Genomic DNA, 21,904 nt, shown 5'->3' with positions numbered 1-21,904 from the left:
TTTTCAGAGTTAGAATCACAGAATTGTAGGGGTTGGAAGGGACCTCTAGAGATCATCAAGACCAACCCCCCTGCCAAAGCAGGTTCCCTACACCAGGTCGCACAGGTAGGCGTCCAGGTGAGACTTGAATATCTCCAGAGAAGGAGACTCCACAACCTCCCTGGGCAGCTTGTTCCAGTGCTCCGTCACCCTCACCGTGAAGAAGTTCTTACGCACATTCGTGCGAAACTTCCTATGCTGCAGCTTATGTCCGTTTCCCCTCGTCCTGTCTCCACGTACCACTGAAAAGAGACTGGCCTCACCGCTATGGCCGCCACTCCTCAGATATTTATAAACCTGGATCAGGTCCCCTCTCAGTCTTCTTTTCTCAAGGCTAAACAGACCCAGTTCACTTAGCCTTTCTTCACAGGGGAGATGCTCCAGGCCCTTCACCATCTTTGTGGCCCTCCGCTGGACTCTTTCCAAGAGATCCCTGTCTTTTTTGTACTGGGGAGCCCAGAACTGGACACAGTACGCCAGATGAGGCCTTACCAGGGCAGAGTAGAGGGGGAGGATCACCTCCCTAAAATGTTCTGTTAGAATGTTCTTTTACTATTGCACAGCATTGCTGGCATCCTTTAACTTGTTTCTAAAGTGCCTGTAAGGTATACAAGGCCTGTCAAGAGGAGAAGCCCTTTTTACAAGGTTAAGTATTTAATTATTTTGTAACATTCATCCAGTAATATTTTAAACATCCAAAACCCATATTACTTCTAAACAAACTAAACAAAATCATCTCCTGTTTCCTTATCTCTCTAAGAACATGCTTTTAAGCTGAAATGGAATTTTAAAGAGGTTGTCAGAAGGGTAGTTTTTGAAAGAACAGAAGTAAGAGTAATGAAGAGGCTGCAGTGACTTACGTGCGATCTGAGCCTTCGCTCTTAGTGTCACTGGCTTTGGAGTACTAGAGCAGACAGCAGAAGTGATGTGCACTCTGTGCTGACGTGCTTCTTTATCTTCAGGCTCCAGGTGCTTGTTTGACTGGCCAGTCGTGAAGAAATTAGGTTGGATGGCAAACAGTCAGTCTGTCATTTTCCTAACATGAAATCTTAGTGTTTGCCCTTCATCTACCATGGGTTTTAAAACTAGAATGACTGAAAACGAATGTCGAGTCCTCCCTCCTTACCTCAGCGGTGATATTTTTCTCATGGGAGACAGGGAGATGATGTTATATTCAGTCACATCTTGTGGAAGTGTAAGTAGTTTTTACCAAACTAAGTGTGACCTTTTATTACTTTTATACTTGACCAGTCTCTTTCTGTTTTTTGAATGTGTTTGTTTTATAAGGCATTATGTGATAACGAGAAGGTCAAATTATGAATAGGCTGTGTTACAGCTATATTGCAAGCTAAGCTTAACCTTGGTCTTGTGAGGTTGATTCTTCTTCTGTACTCACTTGTATGCAACAGGATTTCCTCTGACCTTGACCCCAGGCACACCCTTCATTTTGTATTTTGGTTCACTGCTAGTCATCTAGCACAAAAACCATCTTTTTGTGGTACCATTTTTGAATATTAAAGTGTTAAAAATCAGGTAAAGGGAGACTTTTCTTGGCACAGTCTGACAGGTGATTTCATTTGTGCGCTAAATGACTCCCTTAAGTTCTCCTCTTTCAGTGTGAGAAAGAGGAGCCCCAGCTGAATGTCCTCTCCTGCAGTTTATCTGTGGTAGTTTTCTCAGCTGACCAGGGATGGTATTTACACATGTTAACATGTTATCTTTGTAGTACCAACTATTGCCAGTACTTTTAAGATTATACATGCTAGTCTTGCAGACAGTTTGCAGTAAGTTCTTCCTTGACAGAGACCTACTGAAGTCCTTTTCAGCCTTCAGTAGGACCATGTCTCTTTCTGCTCTGTTGCATATTGTGTGCCTTTGTGTGTGCTTCACAAATGCACTGTAAAATACACTTTTTTAAAGTGCCTCGGGCAGGCCAACTCTGCATTTCAAGGTATGCTCACAGATGTGAGGGCTTACTGTTGTGCTGTATCAGGACTGTTTTGGAGGAGTTCATTCAGACAGAAGAGGAAAACAGTGCTTAGACCTTGGGGGATAGGGGCTGCTTTGGAGTAATGACATCACGTCTGGTTATCATGGAGATTGCCTCCATGTTGGGCTGAGATAACTTTGTTCTCTGTTGCAGTGGGCAGTAAAAGCTGTCAAAATGGGGGTACTTAACTGCTACTCACCTGCACCTGGACTTCGTTGCTTTTTAACTAATTGGCTTGATAACCATCTCCCAATTCCCCTCCTTTTGTCAAAGAAGAAGCTGTGCTTGGAATACTTCAAAATATTTGAACTGTTAAACCCTTCTTCTTATTTAACCAACTCCCTGTCCTGTTTAATTGAAAGTCTTCATCTGTTTCTTTGGATGTTGCTGGGAGTGATGACTGGGGACATGACACTTAACTTTGTGTTCCTTCTGCCTTGTGTGAAGATGATGCTGGAATGATTTGTTTAGGTACTGTCATTGTCGCTTTCAGGTCAGCCTTGGTGATCAGCAGAACTTTAGGAGCGAGAAAAATTCAGGCAAATGCATGGACGTTAAGATTAATTGATCTGATTCACTGCAAATTTGGTCCAATTTTAAATGACACAAATAGGAAAATGTCTGATTTCAATTGTGCTGTTTTCCCAGACCTTTCTGTCTGCCCTATTCCATTATTACTTGCGAAGAAAAGGAATCTAAAATGACAGTTACAAAAAAAAAGAAAGAAAGACTTCTGCCCAACACACTTGGCATTTTACTTAGAATCAAATATTTTTCAATCTGCTGGCTTTAAAGCTGGAAGCCCAAGAAGTGCTTTTTCCTCAGAGTAAGTGATACAGATCAGTACTGTTTAATTGACCAATAAATAAAAACATAACCTGCAAAGCAGCCTGAAATTATTCCATCATAGCATGCCCAAATTGAATGAACCATGCTCACTGACAGAGTAATGTCAAGGACATGTTTTCCTGCAATATGTTTGAAACTAGAAAGAGAGAATAGCAAATATAAAACGTATTTCTGCAACATCCTTTATGTTTTTGTAAAAATTGAAAACATGGGTCCTATTTAAAGTTTAGTTTTAGATATAAGGCAATTTTAGAGCAGTCAGGGGAGGAAGGAAGTCAAGGGTGGAAAAAGGGGGAGGAATGAAGTTTGTAAAAATAAATTATATACAAGCTCTGTTTTCCTATATGCAATTCTGGATTAGTATTGATACATAACACTGGTGGGAGTAAAAGGGAGAATGCAGGAATTTCTGTAGCAGTTCAGACCTGTGGGCTCTTCTAGCCCAGAATTCATCTCTGTCTGTGGACAGTGCCAGATACTTCAAATAAAAATTGAAGGAGTCTCCCTCGTGGATGCAGTTTCTCTCCAAATTCTAGGGTAGAGATTAGTTTAACTAAAAGAAATGAACTTTTCCTATAGTGCCTTGTTTCGCTGGAGGTCTTCTGGATGCCAAAGAAATGTCTGATCTCACTGAGCTTTCAGGTTTGAAAAAAGAAATATCCCAAAATAATAGAAAGTATTCTCTCAGATGTCTTTGCGTACGTAAGCAAAATAATATATTTTTTTTCCAGTCAGTTAAGCTCAGTCCTTAAAAGAATGAGTTATTTATATTTGTGGTCACTGTAACTCCTGTATTCACCACTTCATACTAGCAGAATGGCACTGTGGAAGTTGGAGGCATCAATAATGACGAGATACAACAGCAAGCACCAACTGTATGTGCTAGCTAGTATGAACAAAATTGCATTCACATAAAAGCATGTGTCGTTACCTCCTATATCATTAAAGCTTCATCTGCTTTTAAAATAGTGGAATAAAGGACAAAGCAAATATGCATTCTTTGTGGAGATAATTGTTAATAAAATGGATATTTAAAGGGAACCTATTATCAAAATCTGAGTGCTTCTTTATGTATGTGTATACATTTGTCTACATGCTTCTGCATTGATGCATGTGTACGTATACATTCAGTGTACCTATTGATGCACTGAGATGTAGGTATGTATATTGAATTTGTAAGTTAAAAATCCTTACACTGAATCAATTTAAATACTGCGATCATTATCATAAATGAGAAAGTCTATTCATGGCAAAGGGTGTTAAGTGTAAATGTTTTTTCCATCTCAGCACGGTTCAAAGTAAAATGAAATATAACTACCTAATGACTGGGAAGCCTGTTAGTGTGTGCCATAGTGCTGATGGATAGCATGAAAGAGAATCACAAATTCCAGAGCTCTTCGCCTTTTTATTTATATCAAGAGCATTACACAATCATTTAGGCTTTGGTGACCTTGTAATGTCTGCCCATTACAGGAAAGCAGATGCAAGAGATTGCTATGCTGAATAGCATTGCCCCTTCAACAGTGTGTTCCAGGAGTGCCTACCCACTCACTTGCACAAGAGAGATAAAAGTCAATATTGTATTACTCAATTAGCTTCTGCCTTTGTGTCAACTGTTTATTAAGGAAGGATTTGTCCTCTCTTCTTTTTGGACATAGAAGAGTCTCCTGGATAGCTTCACACCTCAGAGCTGGGCAAGCAGTGCTGCTGATGAGGGCACGTTTGAAATCTGTGAGCTGGACACCTCTACTTTTATTCACATTGAGTTATGATTTATTTTGTGGATAACCTCACTGACTTCAAGGTAACTATCTGTATAGGGAGATGCACTGCTTAACGTGAGCAAGAATGGCAGGGTCTGGCCTGTGGGACTTGAATGTCTAGAACGAAACCCTCCTGTCATACAGGAGTTGACGCAGTGTCACGGATTATCACAGCTTAAAGCAAGCTACCACCTCAGCTGAGATGTGAGTGACTGTCAATGAAACAGACAAAAAAAATACTGCTTGTATGAAGTAAAATAATCCGGTTCTGCAGAAAGATGCACAAACTGGAGCCACTTTTGCAGATGTTTGATGAGTTTGGGGCTGGACATTGGATTCCTCTTTTTTTGTTCCCAGCTGATAGTGGAGGAGGACGTCGCATCATGAAGTGCAGCCCGTAACTCAGATGGGCAGTGAACAGGTGGCACATTGTTTGTCAAGCTATTTCATATCATGGAAACCATTTGTCCAGTTTTAGATTGCTATTACCAGCAGTGTATCTTTTAGTTATGAGAAAGAGAAGAGGTTATTTAAAACTTAGGCTGCCCCTGTTTGCCTTTCAGAACATGCCAAGTGGGTTTTAAAAAGGAATGCCTAAATATCCCAGACATTTTTCCATTAGTTGTTTAATGCTGCTCTCATTTATTTCCAATGTGGAGTGAATAGGTTAAGAAAGAGCTGTCTCAGCAATTCAGTTCAATGAGACATGCATGGATATACTTAGAAATGGCATTTAAGGCTCAAGTGGGGATGAGCAAGGACAAAGAGGGGGACTAGTTCTGATCTCCTGGGTGTTCTTCATTTTTATGGTGTATATACAGCCTGCTTGGGTGCAGCACAGCCAGGACTTCAAGACTGCAGAGCTGGTATGTATAAAAGGTGACATCTCTCAAGCATCTCTTCAAGTCATATCAGAAGAGACAGAGGAATTGTATATGAAAGTCTCCAATGGACACTCACACCCAGAAGCTGCTCTACCAAAATACAGCATAAGTAATTTGCTGGGAAAAGGGTGACATAGAAGGAAACAAGCCCTTGATCAAGCAGAGCAATAACACTAAGTGATCAAGACGCATTTTGAACTTTCAAGAATATGAAGGATGATACAATTTTTGAGCTTTTTCTGATGAATACCGGAAACTCCATGGTAACAAAAGATTCACATGCTCAGAGACTTTGGAAGGAGATGACCACAGGGAAGAAGGTGGTGTTGTGCAGAGAGATATGTGGTAGAGGAGCATCAGGGTCCTTGGGAGGAAAGAAAATAAAATCCCAGTCCATAGCCACAGATATTTGAGCTCTACCATAAGAAAGAAATCTTCAAATTTGTATCTTCACCTGCTGCCTTGTGTACAGGACTAGATGCATTTGTGGAGCGTATTAACAATACATTTATAATAGTTTATATTGAAGTAAACCATGTCACCATTGAATTTAAAAAAAAACAAAAAACAAAAAACAAAAAACTAGGAGTAGGCTTTGGAATGCTTTCTCCTTTTGAATTCTAGTAGCTAATAAACTTTCCCAGAAAATCTTATTCCTTCAGCTGATGTCTGATGGACACTCTTGGAACAGAAACAGCCGTGTTTCAGCAAAAGTGGTCGTAGTACTACTGGGGAGAGGCAGTCTTCTTGCTCATGATCTAAATGGCAGCTCAGTAATTCAGTCAGTCTGACTCTATTCCTTCCCTCAGAGGACAGGACTTTGCAGTTACATAAGGGACACCTTGATGTTACAGCTAGCCTATGGTAGGGGCTAACATGAGGGACATTCCTGCTATTCCTCTGCCATCAGCAACTTGCCTCACGTGGGATCTTATCCTTTTGTGGTCATACTGTTTGCAATTTTTTTTTTCTCTGATGCCACTGTCTTTCTAAACCTATTGCAGTTTGCCAAGAATCTAATCTATATCAAATGAGATCTCATGATAAATGGCACCCAACCTGCAAAAATATTCACTGATTTTCTCTGATTGCTAGCTTTATGTTCTCAAACTTTTAAAAACTCTTAAAAGCTGTCATAACTCCATTTTAGGATGCTGACTGTGACTCAAGCTTTTCAAAGTGTTATAAGGAATGGCAGTTGCAAAACAGCATTTTCTGGGCAGACTTATATACAGAGTTTGTTACCACTATGGATTTTAGAAGCTATGGCCATTGTTGATATTATGTCACTCATGTCCTCTGGCCTTCTCTTTATTCTGCTTACTGCTAGTGATTGCACAGACATTATAGAATAATTAGTAGTCAAATCTTCCATACTTTGTGTGATGCTTATGGAATTTTTCTGTTCCTATTCAAAATAAATAACTTATCTTTGAACTGGCAGCTTCCAACTTCAGCATATGGGAAGTCAGAAGAATCACTAAATCCAGCAAAAGGGAAGGAAAAGTTCAAATATTCCAAATAAAGGAATTCTAATTATTCAGTTAAATAGATTATGTGTCCCTGTGTACAGTTTTCTTCCCCAAAGTACTCTGTAGGCAAAACTGGTGAATAAGAGTATGAGTGGAGACATTTTAATTTCAATAGTTTTTGTTCAAAACGTAAGAATTTCTTATAGTTGTGGACATTTTGCTTAAACTGTGGGAATAGTGCCTTTACCTTAAAATGTGCTTACAGAAAATGTTCATATATATTTTTAAACAGTAGGAGATTATGCAGATCTTAGAATTCTTCCTCTTGCAGATAATTGTCAGTGAGGCATTCTGAACTTCTAGATGGAGGTTGGGATGTTTTCTGTGTTATTTGTGTGTGTGTGTATTGGTGAGAGGTGTTTTCTCCTAGTAGAAGGAGATGACTTACTCCAAAAGGAGTATCAGCACATTTAACTGGAATTATGTATTCTTGTCAGTGATCCGACAGTCCATGGAGCTGTAACTACATAAGTACAGAGCTATGGAAAAGATCATATTTAACTTGTTCAGGAATAACGCAGAGAGATGTCGTGGAGTTTGAGGTGCTGGAGCTCTTCAGAAACATTTTCTTCCAGTATTCACTGCAGGTTTATTTCATGGGTTTATGGATAGATTACATTTCTACCTGTGATGGTAGCTGCAGATGGCACTGACTGTGCAGCATGCCAGAAGGATACAGAAATATATCCTGCAAGATCAAGCATTTTGAAGAGGAAGCAAAAACTGGGACTTCTCCTAAAATACATTTCAAATGCTAGTTTTCTAAAATGATAAAATTTTCCATTCCAGCTGTACTTATTACTAATCTTAAGGTTATATGATTTTGAAAAGATTGCAGTTGAAGATCTTACTCCTACTTTTTAATACAAAAATAGAAGATGAGTGAAAAACATAAATGAAGGTTCTATATATTTTTTTCTCCTTAGATGCTTCGGATGATGAAGCAATTGAGAAACTAAGTGATGAGACGGCAACATCTAAAGGTCCTGATTCCAAACCTGCCGTGACAAAGAAAAGAAAACAGGTATGTAAGTTTAGCAGTTGTGTAGACGGTAGAGATGATATTGCATAGTGAAATATAATCCCCACTGATTCACTATAAAAGGATGATTTTCTTCACTTTTTGCCTTATCTGATCATATGATAGGATTTTTATATATTTTTTAAATTATTTTTGCATTATTTGGAAGTGGTCTCCAAGTGCATTTTGATAATAGCTTTTGTTTGATGCCACGATTGTCTCCAACTAAGAGAATGCCTAGTGATAAATGCCTGAGTGGTGCTACCACGTCCTTATCCGTTATCTTTTCCCTTTCCCTGCACACAGAAAGTCCTGTGTCTTAAATGTTGTTCTGCTTTACATAGAATATACCCAGGAAATGGCAGCAAGGTCTTTGGCAGTCAGCAAAAGAGAAAGGAAAGAATCATCTAGACCTTAGCTGATTTCAAGGAGTCTGTTGTTTGAAAGTTAATTTCTTCTGCCTTCAGTGTATCGTTGAGGAGAATAGACTGAATGGCTGTCAAGTTGGTAAAATGATATTGGAAACTATCTCTCCTTAAGGGTATGGATATTAATTTAGACCCTAGGTCAGTAGTAAATTCACTGTATGATGCCTAGCTAATAGCCCAAGTGAAAATCCTTTGTAACGCTGTTCTTTGTTTAGTAACAGAGAAGTGTAAGCAATACAGTAGGTACTTATTTATGCTTTGGTGTCTTTCCAAAGAGACCAAAGGTGAAATGAGTCAAATGTCTCAACTGATTCCACATTTTGATCAGGAAAGAGAAAACTAAGTAACATAGGAGAAAGCCTTTATACATGCCCTATCTGAACATCAAATGCAAGGAATTCAACTCAGTGAGGATGACTGTGGAGTCTTTTTTTTTTTTTTGTATTTTGTCTGTATTTTGGAACATGGTAAGTTGATGTTTAAGAATAAAACTCCTGGAGGCAATGATTTTTGGGAGCTCAGTTACCTGTGTTGTTGCATATCTTTTAGAGCAAAACTCTTGCAAAGTTTGGGTCGACGAGCTTTCTCTAAAGAAAACTAGTAGTTCTGTAGTTCCAGTTCTTCTAACAGTCTATCCTACTCACTCATTTCTGCCTTATTCACAGGCTGGAAGCTATTCTGCAGTGGTCTTGGCATGTTAAAGCCAGTCAGGAGACAACCAAACAGAATTATGAACATTTATGTTTCCAGTCTGCAGACTGTCCACAGAGTTGCAATGAGATGAATAATTTGTCTCCAATCTGAATGGAGCATTGATGTGTTTACTTTGTCACAGGCTCCAAAAGTCAGAGTACATGGCTGACCTAGAATGTAAACTTTCACACACATGCAAGAATGTTTTCACTTTACATTTGAATTTCCAGTAACTTGGCAACTTGTTAAGAAAAAAGTTGTGTTAGAAATATAATACAGGAAATATTTTATGTTCTGTCTATGATTAACAAACAAGGAATTTATGACATTTTAGTTCATAAATCAGTGGTCTCAGCATAAATTTCCTGTTTTCTGCATTTTAAGAGCTTCCATATAAAAATAGCATAAAAACACAGAGCACAGGGGAGCCATGTCAAAAACCAGCAGGTTGTCTGCATTGTGTCTTGCATAAGAAAAGCATGTAAATGACTTTTTCCTAAGGGTGCCACGCAAACAACTATTTCATGAGTAGGTAGACAGCTAATATTTGGTTAAGGGTCAGAAGTTCAGTTAGATCAGATATTTAAATATTTTAGACTACAGATCATCAAAGACATGTAGATTTACAGCCATTCACCACCATGAAGTTTATTTTTCTCTAATGTCTGAATAGGACTTGCTAACAGCGTGCCATGCCTAAATACCTATATATGTTGCTGGAAAGAAGAGATTTTTGAGTCCTAACATGATTTTCTGAGTAAACAAGCCTGCTGCAAGTCTGCTGTGTGCTTCAGTTGCAGTTAAAAGAGAGGGCTATACACTGTCATCAGGGAAGAAACCATTGCATGATACTTTTAAGCATTTGAATGAAAGGATTCCAGTCAGAAGAAAATTGTTTCTCTTAGAAATTATTTTTCATCTCTGTTATTTTTATTCCTTCTTTGCATATATACTGGTTGGGAGTGTGCGTGGAGTTTTGGAGATTTATATAAAACAGTTCACACAGCACGTGAAGGAAGAAATGGGCTCAAAGTGAACAAGAGTTCTTTCTTAATACTGAGAGGGTCATAAGTAGTGATTATGTTATCTAGGATAAGGATCCATTATATTCTATGGAAAGGAAAGAGATTCGGGTTGGCCCTTTTTTAGCTTTTTTGTTTCTTGGTAGTTTCTCATGACTAAATCAATCCAAAGGCTTGTTCTCTGCATAAAATCTAATGTCAAATGTGGAATTTATGATAATAACACCTGGCAAGTTGTCTTCAAGTGTCTGTGGACAGCTGGAATACGTAAGAATAGATCAGGAACTTAAGGCAGAAGGTAGCTCTATTTCAGTCTCAATGTCTGAGAATGCTAACAGCAGGGCTAGGAACAAAGAAATGTGTGGTGTTCTTCTTACAAGCACTAGAATCTGAGACAGGACAGAGATTTTTTTAAAAATATATATAAATAAAACACGAAACGTTAACCCTGAAACACTTTTTCTAAATGAAGTGAGTTTGTGCTTGCAGTCAGTTCTTTGATTATTCCTGTCAAAACAGTGGGGACAAATCTTTACTTGTTATGGCAAGATACTGTCCCTGTCACAAGTTCTTATTGATCCAGGCTGTGTTATATTCCAGCCCTATCTATCAAGTGCTTTGCTGGCTCTGTTTAGTCCCCAGCCACATCTACTGTGGTAATTCCTCAGTATCATTTCAAGCCTCAGAAAGTTTCAGAGCTGCTTTTATATATAACTACTGCTTCAGCAAGTGCATGACTCTGTATCACAGAAAACAGGAGCAATCAATAGGTCATTTGTTTGTGAGGAGCATGGTGGTTCCCTTGTTGCTATATCTGAGTTATCAGGGGAAGCGGGGAAGATAGGAAAGTTGGTTTGGAGAGGCACAGACATGCTGGCCAGGCTCATGTAGAACAAGTGATTATGAAGGGCCCTCCTGCTGTGACAGCAGCACAGGAAGCACTCAGAGGGGCTCAGCTTTTCTGAGCCTCTATTAATTTTTCTCTGGCCCTGCTGTAGGTGCCCTAAAAAGGGAATGAAAGAGTAGCTTCTCTGGCTTTTGACCAGACTCTTTTCTGCTCATTCTCTTCTTCCAGGCCCACCCCAGGGAGCACTGCTGGACCCTGAGTTTTTAGTTTCTTGTGATGAGTCTTCTTCACTATTTCTTACAGAAGCAGATTTTTCCAGCCGAATGCATCCTAGTATCAGGGATTTCTTTCTTGAAGCTCATTTTCCCTTTGCACTTTGGCAAATCACTTATTAAGTTAATAAGTTTTTATTTGCCGACTCATTTGTGTTACCAGAAAGTGGACATCCCTCAGAAGGAAAGAGAATCGCTATTCTTATAAACCTGTGCCTTATTCCTAACCTTGGCTTATGTGAGCAGCGACTCTTACAAATGGATCACTTCAGCCTGCTTGCTCAGGCGCAAAAGTGGGTTAATAATTGCAACATGTGTTGGATGAAGATTATTCTGAAATGCAACATGTATTTTTCTTATGCATATTTGACTCTGTCTGCTATGAGGAGGCAAAGAAAGAATGGAGCAGAACAAATTTGAAACACGTTTTCCTAAATTTTGCTTTGCAAATGTCAAAGGACATTCAGAGCATTGATATTTTCCATTTATTGTTACTGAGTTCCATGGTATCTTGCACCATCTGAAAGCTCACACTAAGCTGGTTGTTCTAAGGTGTTACAGGAAGAATTTAGAGAAATGATCATGCACAATAATAGAGATTAAAAGTATATGATTTTTGAAATATTTTCTTCTTGTTTTCCTTTTTTTTTTTTTTAATTTATCAAAGCTGCTTTTCACCATCTTCTGGAAGCATGTCTACAACCTGTGTGTTTCAGCGTTCTGTTCTTTTATTCTTCTCTTGGTTACAACAACATAAATCTCAATTCCAAAATTGCTCCAGATATAGGGCATTGTAAGAAATTGAACCTTTCTACAGGTAGGAAGGTTTGGTTTTGTTTTTTTTTCCCTTGCCTAGCATTCCTGTATTTTCTCTTGCCTCCCTGTGGTTATGTTTTTTTTTTCCCCAGGTGATCAGATATCTAATACTGAAACTTTCTTTTTTACTTCTTTTTAAAATGTGTTTTGCAGCCTACAGAGTGTTTTCTAAGTCAGCCTGGAGGAACACCGGGGAGCACTCTAAAAGCAAAGAAGCGAAAGAAGGTATGAATGCCCTGATGTGTACCTGGGGACTGGGCAGTGGGTCTGCCTGCTGTTGTGAGATTCCAAATTGGGTCAACCTTGTTGCTGTGTGAAGCTCCATAGTGTTGCAGCCTTTATTTTAGAGAAGAACAAAAATTCCCACTCTTACGACCTGACTCAAATTATCCATTCGTTACATGAACCGAACTGCAGAACTGTGCCTATGCTCCTCTCAAGGGTTGTGCGTTATTTATACCCACCTTGCAGGTGTGGCACACCAGAAAAATGAAACTATCAAAGAAAGATGGCAATTCAGTTTCTGCAGATCTGCCCTGATTCAGCTGTGTGAACAGGCTCCAGCATCCTTTGCACCAAGAACTGCCCTTGTTCCCTCTTCTCCTGGCATAAGTATATAAATAAATACTCTGGGCTGACTGTCTGGCTGCGCTCCATCCTCACTCAACAACAAACACAGCCTGCTGTCTAGATGGAAATAATATGGCACTAGGCAAGTTAATTGTCTTTTGGGACAGCCTGTGTTAAGTACTTGGCTCCCTCATAAGACAGAGGTGGCTTTTTTATGTTATGTCAGGCCTCTTAATCAGCCGGTGAATGGGTAGAGTTGAATTTAGCTTTCAAAGCAGGTCTGGCAGAAGTGACCATGGAGCTTGATCCACTTCTGCCGAGTGAAAGCATTCCACAGAGCATGGTGCACCAGCCCTAGGAAAAAGACCCCATTCCTAGGCAAACAACAAGGATTTGGTTACACCTTTAGTTTCACTGAAGCTAGGCCTCTGAAATGATATACACAGCCTGTTAGCAAATGCATCAGGAAATATTTGTCAGATTGATCCATTGTTTCCGATCAAACTCTTCTCACTAAATAGAAGGAGGGGAGGGGTGAAACAAACAAAAAAAGAGAAAAAAGAAAAGCACAAAAAACACCTTTGCTTTTAAGCATCTGGAACAAATTGGAAGAAAAATAGTCAAGCTTCCTGTGTTAGGACCATTTCCCCATAGCTCTCCTCAAAGGAAAAGAGTTTGTTCAGGTGTCCTTATTCTTATGGACTTTCTCATTAGTATCAGGCTTCTCCTCTCAAGAGTACCGTAATTTTTTTGGAGGAATCAAGTGGCCCAGTAAATGACATAATGGTCCTGAGGAATGACAGCTTACACTGAGTTACCAAGTGAAATGAACCCAACACTTCTGTGTTATTGTCTGCTAAACCGATGATTCCCAAATGCAGGTCACTGAAGAAGCTGGAGCTGGAGAAGAGCATTTCTCCTTAGGGCTCTGCCTTTTATATTTGCTAGGAATAACAAAGAAGGAGCTCATTTGTGGACCTCATGCAATAGCTGCGTGTTCTGTAGGTGGCCTGTAGCCATGCTTGGGAAAGGCAATTGTTGCAAGGCAGAAAAATGTGAGTGTCAAATAGTGGTGAAGCTTGAGAAGGAATATTGCAGATTCAGGTACCACAGAAGCCAACCAGCTGGAAGTCCACTGGAGAGTCTTCCAGTGACCATAGATCAACCTTTGGACCACACCAAAGGTCAACCTAGAGAAATGTATAAGCCTTGCAGTGACCCACCACCCCTCCGCAGCTGCTAAAAGTGGTTCTCAGCCCACTTTGTCTCTCTGCAGGATCACTTTTCCTCACAGATGCTCTGTTGTAACTGTGCTGTCCTTCTGCTCTTCACTTCCAGGCTTATACTGCCACTCATCTGTATGACAGCAAGTTCAGTTTAACTTGTGCAGCTGAGAAACTGCAAACTGTTCTTTCACAAATGGCTTATTTCTCAGTGAGAATAAGGAATGCTTCAGATCCATGCTGTTCTCTCCAGAATGTCTCTATCCTTGAAAATCTGCTGTATTCTTAACTGCTGACAGATCATTCAGATAATGGGTATCCTGGCCTATTCTCCCTTTATCATCCAATTTAATTATGTGAAAAAATATGTTAACAGTTTCTTTTTAGTGAAAATTCAAACCTGTTACTTGCTAACGTTCTAAGGCATAAAACATAATCATTATGAACTCTTCTCCAAGCTCAAAATACTAGTTAGGTTTGAAAAATTAGGCATTTTGGAAGAGTAAAACAGCTGCTGAACTCTTTCTGCTTGATTTCTGGTTTGGTGAGCTTTAAACTCATTTTTATTATGGGTTTTGTGATAATGTATATTGTGAATCTAGTTAACCATCTTCTCTTCCCAAAGAGATGGTTGTTACCCTGTTTAACTTAAAATATAGCTATCTTACAGTATCATTTGATTCCTGTTATTAATGCTTTAAGAACAATAAATTAAAACAAATGATGAGAAAACTCAATTTTCAAACTGCTACAACAGCAAAACCCACAAAAGTGCCTTTCAGTTATGTTTTTGTTACAGCAACTCTTTAGGTAAGTGAACAAGGCTTTCTGTCTTCAGGGTCACAGGTTATTGTGTCAAAGTATCTGAGCTTGATCCTGAAGTCTTTGTTACCACTAAAGACAATGAGAATCGTGTCCTGTTAGAAGACCTTTTTCTAATCAGGCTTTTGTTAATGCAATTCACTATATGGAATTGTGGAAGAATGTTTATTTACAATGTTGTTATTTATGCTAAGAGCAGATATGATAGAAATAACATACTTACACTATTATTTGTCTTTTTAGAAGAAAATTTCTGATGTTCTGGAAAAATCTCCTCCAAAACCTGGTGTCCCTGAGGATCTACAGAATCTGCTTAGTCAACATTTTGGTACAAAACGTTCAGTGATTGAAATAGAGGAATTAAAGCTGCCAGGTAACTTGTCTTCTATTGTATGTATGTATATATAAATAATATATATATATATATATATATATTATTTTTTTTTTTTTTTTCCAAGACACTAATAAGTTGTTTTTCTGTAGGAAAAAAGGCTTGCTTTTCTAATAGAAATTGTCTGATTTCTAATTAGTATGTTCCATGATGCTGGTTGAGAAAGACTGTGAAAATATATTTCATTTCTGGGATTATCCGCATCTACCCAGATGTGTAATAGGAAGACTGAGAGGATTAGACAAATAAATAACAAAACGTGATTCTGGTATGGTTATGAAAAATTGAACACAATGGATTTTCAGGGAGTGGCATGAAAAAAAAGATGGTAGTTTTGGTCCAAGTTGAAAATGAACAAGTTTTAACCATGACTAAGACCCTCTTGGTTTCCTTTACTCCGTCTCCAGTTCAAAGCTAATTATAGAAAAGTCAAAGCAGGAGACAACAGGGGTAGCTTCTGTCTGTCAGCTTGAGATTGTATTAGAGATTAAGGCAATGTTCTCTGCCTCCTACTTTAGAGATGAAAAGGCACTGTCATTTTCTAGGCACTATTCCATTATTTGTTGAGAGTGCATATGAAGAACAAACTGTCTGGTAACAAATCTGCATGTATTAATACTTCTTGAACTGTAGGTGACCTATCCCTAAACTAGCACCCTTCTAGCCCAGCAGTGCTTTCTCTATTTAATGTTTAAGCTTGGCTTTCTAATAAATATACTTCTCTTTAGGATCACAAGTCTATGTTGACCATTCCTTATTTCTTTGGGCCAGGTTCAGCTTTCTTATTGAATCAAGAAAACCTGGAAAAGTCCCATCTAGATTTCTTTCAAAAGCTTATGTTAAATATTTCTAGGCATGTAGAGATTTAGCAAATAATAAATAGCTTTAGTTTCTTTCTTATTGAAAGAGGTGTTTAGGTTAGTGAAGTGATCCATTTCCACATGGCTCTTGGGTTGGATGGGGATTTTTTAATCTTTCTTTTTGTGCTGGGAGTTGGAGGCTGAGAAGCCAAGCCGTTCACTAAACTTCTACAGCTGTCAAGTCATTCACGTCAAAGCACTGAGCAAATAAGCAACTACTTAGAGTTGTGTGTTCTTGTTAACTGACACAGTGCAGAAGGTCGGGTTTGTAGTCAGCATGATCTTTTGCTGCATGCTGAAGCTATATGGATTTTTCCCCCCTTTCTGAAACTTTAAATAAAAGTTGTTAATACTCAGTTTTGTTGGAGTGTTGACGAAAAGTCAGTAACTGATGCTTGTATGCTTTAGAAAACACCTTCTGAATTGTTTAGTCAATAATCTCAGTATATTCAGAATAGCAAAACAACAGCCAAGGTATTTTGCCCACCAGGGAAAAGGACTATGTTGGGTGATTAGAGTTCTCCTCTTATCACCAAATGTTTATGATACTCTACCAGTCTCTGCCCTTCCCCACCAGCATCACAAGCATCTTTTAAAAATAATTTAAAAATTAAATCAGCTGTTGATGCTTCAGTTGTACACATTCAACTCCCTTTTGAGCTGAAGCCCCAATAAATGTCAATCTTTGGTTTTAATAGAAAGGATTAGGGAAAAATAGAAGTTTTTGGCAAGGCAACACCAATTAAATGAAGGATATAGTGATGGAGAGTGGCTATTCTCAAGAAACTATAAGGCAGGCTCCAGCTGCAAGCCAAGTTTGTCACACTCTCTGTTCTGGTAGAAACCATGGATTGACAGTGCCAGCATTAGCACAATGTGCCATCCACATGAACAGAAATAGTGTACGTAGGGAAACCTCTTTTATTTAGTTAAAATGTATCAGCAAATATCTCATTCCAGAGAGAGGCACCCTGAGGTGCAGTGCTTCGTGCAAAATGGCAGCAAATATGTTAGTCCCTGAAGATGGGGTTGTTAATGCTGTGAGGGAAAATACTGTTCCATTAGGCAAAAGACCTATAACAGCTATGGCAAGTTTTCAGGCCATCTAATTTGAATCAACATTTTAAGAACCTACTTTTTCTGTATAGGAACTAGAGAAAAGGACTTTCCTGACTGCCTTAGTTAGGGCATTGTCTTTTTTTCCCCTATAATGGACCTTAATGGCAAATAGCATGTCATCTACGGTCCTTTTCAGGTTTACTTCCTAATAGCATAAGTAAAAGATAGGCAGTCAATGGGAAATGAAAACAGGAGTCACAATGCAGTATAGGTGCTACTGTTATGGCTCGTACTTATAGGTAAATTGCCACAATATGCAAGACCAGAAAGTAAAGCCAGCTCACTGACTTTGAGTGACCAGTATCTCGTTTAGGTAGGTTCTTGCATTTACATGTTTGGCTAAAACCTTTGCTTGACTGTGGTAAAAAAAAAAATATATACGGAAACTTGTTTTAAAACATGTGATCACCCTTAGGCAGCCCTGTGTTCAGAGTTTAATGGTGGGATGAAATGGAGGAATTGTAAATGGGTGGTAAGGTGTTACCCTTGTTGACTTATCCAATTTAAAGCCTCAGTAAATTGAGGTGTTCTTGAGTCTTTTTTCACAAAAAGTAATTTATTGATGATGAATTTTAACATGCATATGATTTCATCAATGTAACTAACTAATGACTGTGCTGCAAACATTTAAGCTCTTTTTTTCTGTTGTTAAAAATACATCAAGAATATTTTCTCCTTTGTGTTTTCAGATTCTTGCTTTTTGCCAGCCAATGATCTCACCCACAGTTTTTCTTCATACCTGAAAGAAAGTAAGTTAAAATGTTGGTCTGGATGAGATGAAAGTTGTATGAAAAACATTATTTATGTGCTATTATTACAGCTTTTATCTGCACTCTCAAATATTTAATTATGTGTCATTAATAATTTCCAGGATGGTGACTTTTTTTTTTTTCATTTGCTTGCTTGCTTATTCTGTGAGAGGTGTTTTGTTTTTCTTTCTTTTTTTTCTTTTTTTTCTTTTTTTTTTTTTTTTACAAAATAACTCTTGTTTTGGACCTAAATGTTTTAGACTTCCTTCAAACTGCTTGGGACTATTTGTCATAAGTTGTTTGTTGTGGCTTCTTGAGTAGATATGTATTATCTTACAGTAATAGTTTTGCCACTGCCTCCTTACTTGAACCAAGAGAATTATTGTTCTCTTTCGTATAGAACTCCTGGTTTGGTAAATTTGGTTTTATCTGGTACAAATTACCGTATGTGTCAAGTGAAGACAGTGGGCATGTCTCCTTACCAAATATTTATTTTTAATGCTGCCTAATTTGTTCAGCATTATAATGTATCTGTATTTTATCTATCTTGGGTATTTTATTTTCCAGTTTCTCAGCCATGACTAAATGTAAAAGTGTTGCCAGAGATCCAGACCTCATAGGAGTCAGCATGTGTGTTCTTGTTGCTGGCTACCATTCATCATGTACTCTTGTAATATAAAGTTGTGGCATGTATATAAGTAGTACTTTCTCTGAGTATGTATGTGGCCTTTTTCATTACAGTCTGTCCTAAGTGGGCAAAATTCCGTAAAAACCACAAGGAGAAGAAGTCGGTGGTGATGCTGGTTATCTGCAGTTCTGCCCTTCGTTCCTTGGAACTCATTAAGTATGTTGATAGCAAACATTTTGCTGAGGTTGGCTGTCAGTCAGAGGTTTTGTCTTGGAACCACAGACATAAAGGCAAAACTGGGACACCGTCCTCTGCTAGCCAACAAATTTACTGACTGAAACTGATGCAATATCCCTTGCTGCTTTAAACTGTGGGAGTGCGGTGTTTGGTTTTAGCCTAAAGTAACACTTAGTAGTTCAGTTGCATGGAAGCACTGTTTCTTTGGAAAAACAAAACTGAAGTGTAACCAATCTGAGAGGAACATGCAACGTGTCATACGTGGGAACAAAGTAAACCCATAAAGCATCCTAGTCAGCAGTAGAAGTCATGACTGTAAGACCATGATGCTGATAGCACCAAAAGCAATGAAACAAAGCATTGCATAGCCTCAAATGACAATGTGTATGTCTGGCCTGAGTGCCTCCGTATCTGTGTTCATGTCTTCCTTTTTCCTCTCTCTCCTCCCCTATATCATTTCAAAAGACTTGATCGAATTAACGTGTACCTTGGAGATTTCATGGTTGTCAACTGTATCTTGACCCTGCTTCCTAAGATTATCTTTCTGTAAAACATACAAGCAAGAATTGGGAAGTTTATGCTGCACTTAAAAGCACTGATGTCACAGATGTGCCTGTAGTGCAGATATTACCATCAGAGTGATTTGTCTGTATACTTGTATATAAACTCTAGCCTTGTACAAGAGAAGTTTGAAAACTTGGCTCACCACAAAAAGCATGCAGAGAAAGTGCCTTAAATGACATTCCATAAATACTGACTATATAGTCCCCTCCTTGACTAATACAGAACATGGAATTCTTAGTGCATAGTCAAATAGAGCATCAAAAGAATGTCAGGTTTTCAGACTAATGAGTTTTGGTCCTCTGGAATTTGGACAATCTGAGCAGGAAAACGTGTGGCAAGCTAGGTTTTCCCAGCAGCCATCCTGCAGGAAGATTTTGTAAAATGTACATTCATCTATACACACAGAGCTCTTTCCTTTGCCTGCATGCATATGTTTGTTGATGCCTATATGTCAGTAATAGAGCAGTTTTTAATGAGAATTTGATGATTAGTCAGTTTTGAACTGTTAGTTGTGGAAGCACAAGCTGTAACTATTCAACGTTATCTGAGAAGCTATCTAAGCAATATTGCCCTCTAGTGATATCTGCTATTGTATTTGTCCAGTTGTTTATCAGTGCAAATAGTGAAGGGAGACCATACGTAGTGTTCAGAGTACTAGCGTGGGTCACTGGGGAACTGTGTCTCTCAAGTATGTTGAGAAATCCTGGCTAGTTTTGTTTTCCTCCTGTGTGGTCTTAATCTCAGCCCTGATATTTGCATTTCCTTCTTCATTTTTTTTATTTCTAGGTCAATGACAGCATTTAAAGGTGACTGCAGAGTTCTGAAATTGTTTGCAAAGCACATAAAGGTAAGAAAGCTGCAAAAGTGACAGAAGAACTAAACAACTAACTAGTGTCATACCATGTTTTTAATACATTTAACAACAGTGCCTTTCATTTTAGCATTTCTTTCTTTAGGTTTTGATTCTTGGAGAAATCTAGCCAAATACCATCTCCAATAATTCTGGCAAAATCCTGTGGAGAGTGTAAATGTTTATTCATTTGCTTTGTGTTAAAGATATTCCACATTATTGTGAGATGCTCATTCAGATTGCCTGTTTAAATCAAAGACTCATGCATTTGTAGAAGCATCCACATTTGCACATGCTGGTGAGATTGTCTAGTTATCCAGTATTCATACATGCTGGAGAGCACAAATTGTGGGAATATGGGAAGTAATAAGTGGAAATTTAGCCTTTGATATAAATACTGTCAAACACAAATGTCACTTGCTTTATTTCATTTTTTCCAATGTCATCATCTTAAGGGAGTTTTGAGCTAACTCAGATTTGTCAGTTTTCCAAATATTTACAGAGAATTTGTTTAAATACAGAAGAAAACCTACTGTTCTCACTTCCAGAAATAGTTGGTACAATTGCAGTTATTTAAAACTGAAAATATTCTAGAGAAGTGTGATGATGCCCAGCTGACTGTTATGCTCTCCCCAGAAGATCAGCTTGACAGCTTGATAAATGAATAGCATTTGTTACTTGATAGTAGTCTAGAAAGAGATACTGCATAATCTTGAATTTATTTCCAGCCTGGAAATGCTCTTTGAGAAGAAATTTGAAACAATTGTGGCTTCACTGTGGTTTGTCTTTCTTCAAATCAGATAAAAGAACAGATGAATATGTTGGAGAAAGGCGTGTTCCACATTGGAGTTGGAACTCCTGGGAGGATAAAAGCACTGGTGGAGCAAGGTAGGAGAAAAAGGAGGATTTTATCAACGGATATCCTACACTTGATGTCACAGGAAGTGGGACTTAGCTTTTGAAGGGCTTAGGTTCAAAATCCATGGTGTGAGTCCATGGATTTAGGAACTAAGCTCTGCAGTTTTGCTTTTCCTCTTCTACTGTGTCAGTCAGAATGAGGTCAGTTAATAACAGTTGATTTAATAAACACTTTAAGCTGGAATAAGTCAGTGTTACAAGAGAAGGGCAAAGTAGTGCCTCTCACATAATCAGTACCCACTTAGTTACCCCATCCTGTCTCTTGTTTTAGCACAAGGGTATGTTTGGCAGCTCAGTGACCTGATCCCAATTAGAACTGATCCCAATTAAAACAAAACCAGCATGCACACAAAATCAGGTAATGAACAGGCTAAGGTGGAGGACTTCCTCCTTTGGCAGGAATACTGATTTATGCTGACTTGAAAATGATTGCAAAACCATCGTGTAAGATTTAAAGTTCCAGGAAACCAAACATTGCAAGTAAATCAAAAGGAAATAATGGCAGAAGCCGTCGTATCATACGTCACTCTGAGCTCAGCATAAATTTTTGTATGAGGTGGACAAGATCTGCTTGCTGATTTTAGTTATGATTTGTGTATAATAAAATCAAATGTATAAATGTCCTCTTCTCTTTCCAGTTTTACTTGCTCGATAGACACCACGTGCACGAATTAAAACAAACAAAAATGACAAGATAAGGCAATTCATTCCATTTCTCTTTCTAAGCACTGCCTTTCCCCAACTATGGTTTCTTAGTTAGGGTCTGTCTGTAGTTTTGAACTCTACAGCTCCTTCTAATAGGGTAGAGGAATAGCTT

At 38.4% G+C, this 21,904-nt stretch overlaps 1 protein-coding gene and 1 long non-coding RNA gene across 3 annotated transcripts in view; one reads left to right on the top strand and one right to left on the bottom strand.

Moving 5' to 3' along the window:
* The window catches only part of CMSS1 (cms1 ribosomal small subunit homolog), a 67,735-nt gene that overhangs the window by 41,090 nt on the left and 4,741 nt on the right, over positions 1 to 21,904 (top strand). For both annotated transcript variants that reach the window (XM_010720067.2, XM_010720056.3), the window contains exons 2-8: positions 7,984 to 8,081; positions 12,310 to 12,381; positions 15,015 to 15,144; positions 17,831 to 17,890; positions 18,632 to 18,734; positions 20,106 to 20,166; positions 20,970 to 21,057. In XM_010720067.2, the coding sequence (XP_010718369.1) occupies positions 7,984 to 8,081; positions 12,310 to 12,381; positions 15,015 to 15,144; positions 17,831 to 17,890; positions 18,632 to 18,734; positions 20,106 to 20,166; positions 20,970 to 21,057 (612 nt within the window). The remainder of the gene's footprint in view (positions 1 to 7,983; positions 8,082 to 12,309; positions 12,382 to 15,014; positions 15,145 to 17,830; positions 17,891 to 18,631; positions 18,735 to 20,105; positions 20,167 to 20,969; positions 21,058 to 21,904) is intronic.
* The window catches only part of LOC104913531, a 10,406-nt gene continuing 3,722 nt past the window's right edge, over positions 15,221 to 21,904 (bottom strand). Inside the window, exon 3 of the long non-coding RNA XR_795448.3 lies at positions 15,221 to 17,880. This is a non-coding gene — a long non-coding RNA (uncharacterized LOC104913531). The remainder of the gene's footprint in view (positions 17,881 to 21,904) is intronic.

Source organism: Meleagris gallopavo, chromosome 1 (genome assembly GCF_000146605.3).
Source record: "Meleagris gallopavo isolate NT-WF06-2002-E0010 breed Aviagen turkey brand Nicholas breeding stock chromosome 1, Turkey_5.1, whole genome shotgun sequence".
NCBI classification, from domain to species: Eukaryota; Metazoa; Chordata; class Aves; order Galliformes; family Phasianidae; genus Meleagris; species Meleagris gallopavo.
This window is presented reverse-complemented; position numbering and strand designations above follow the sequence as displayed.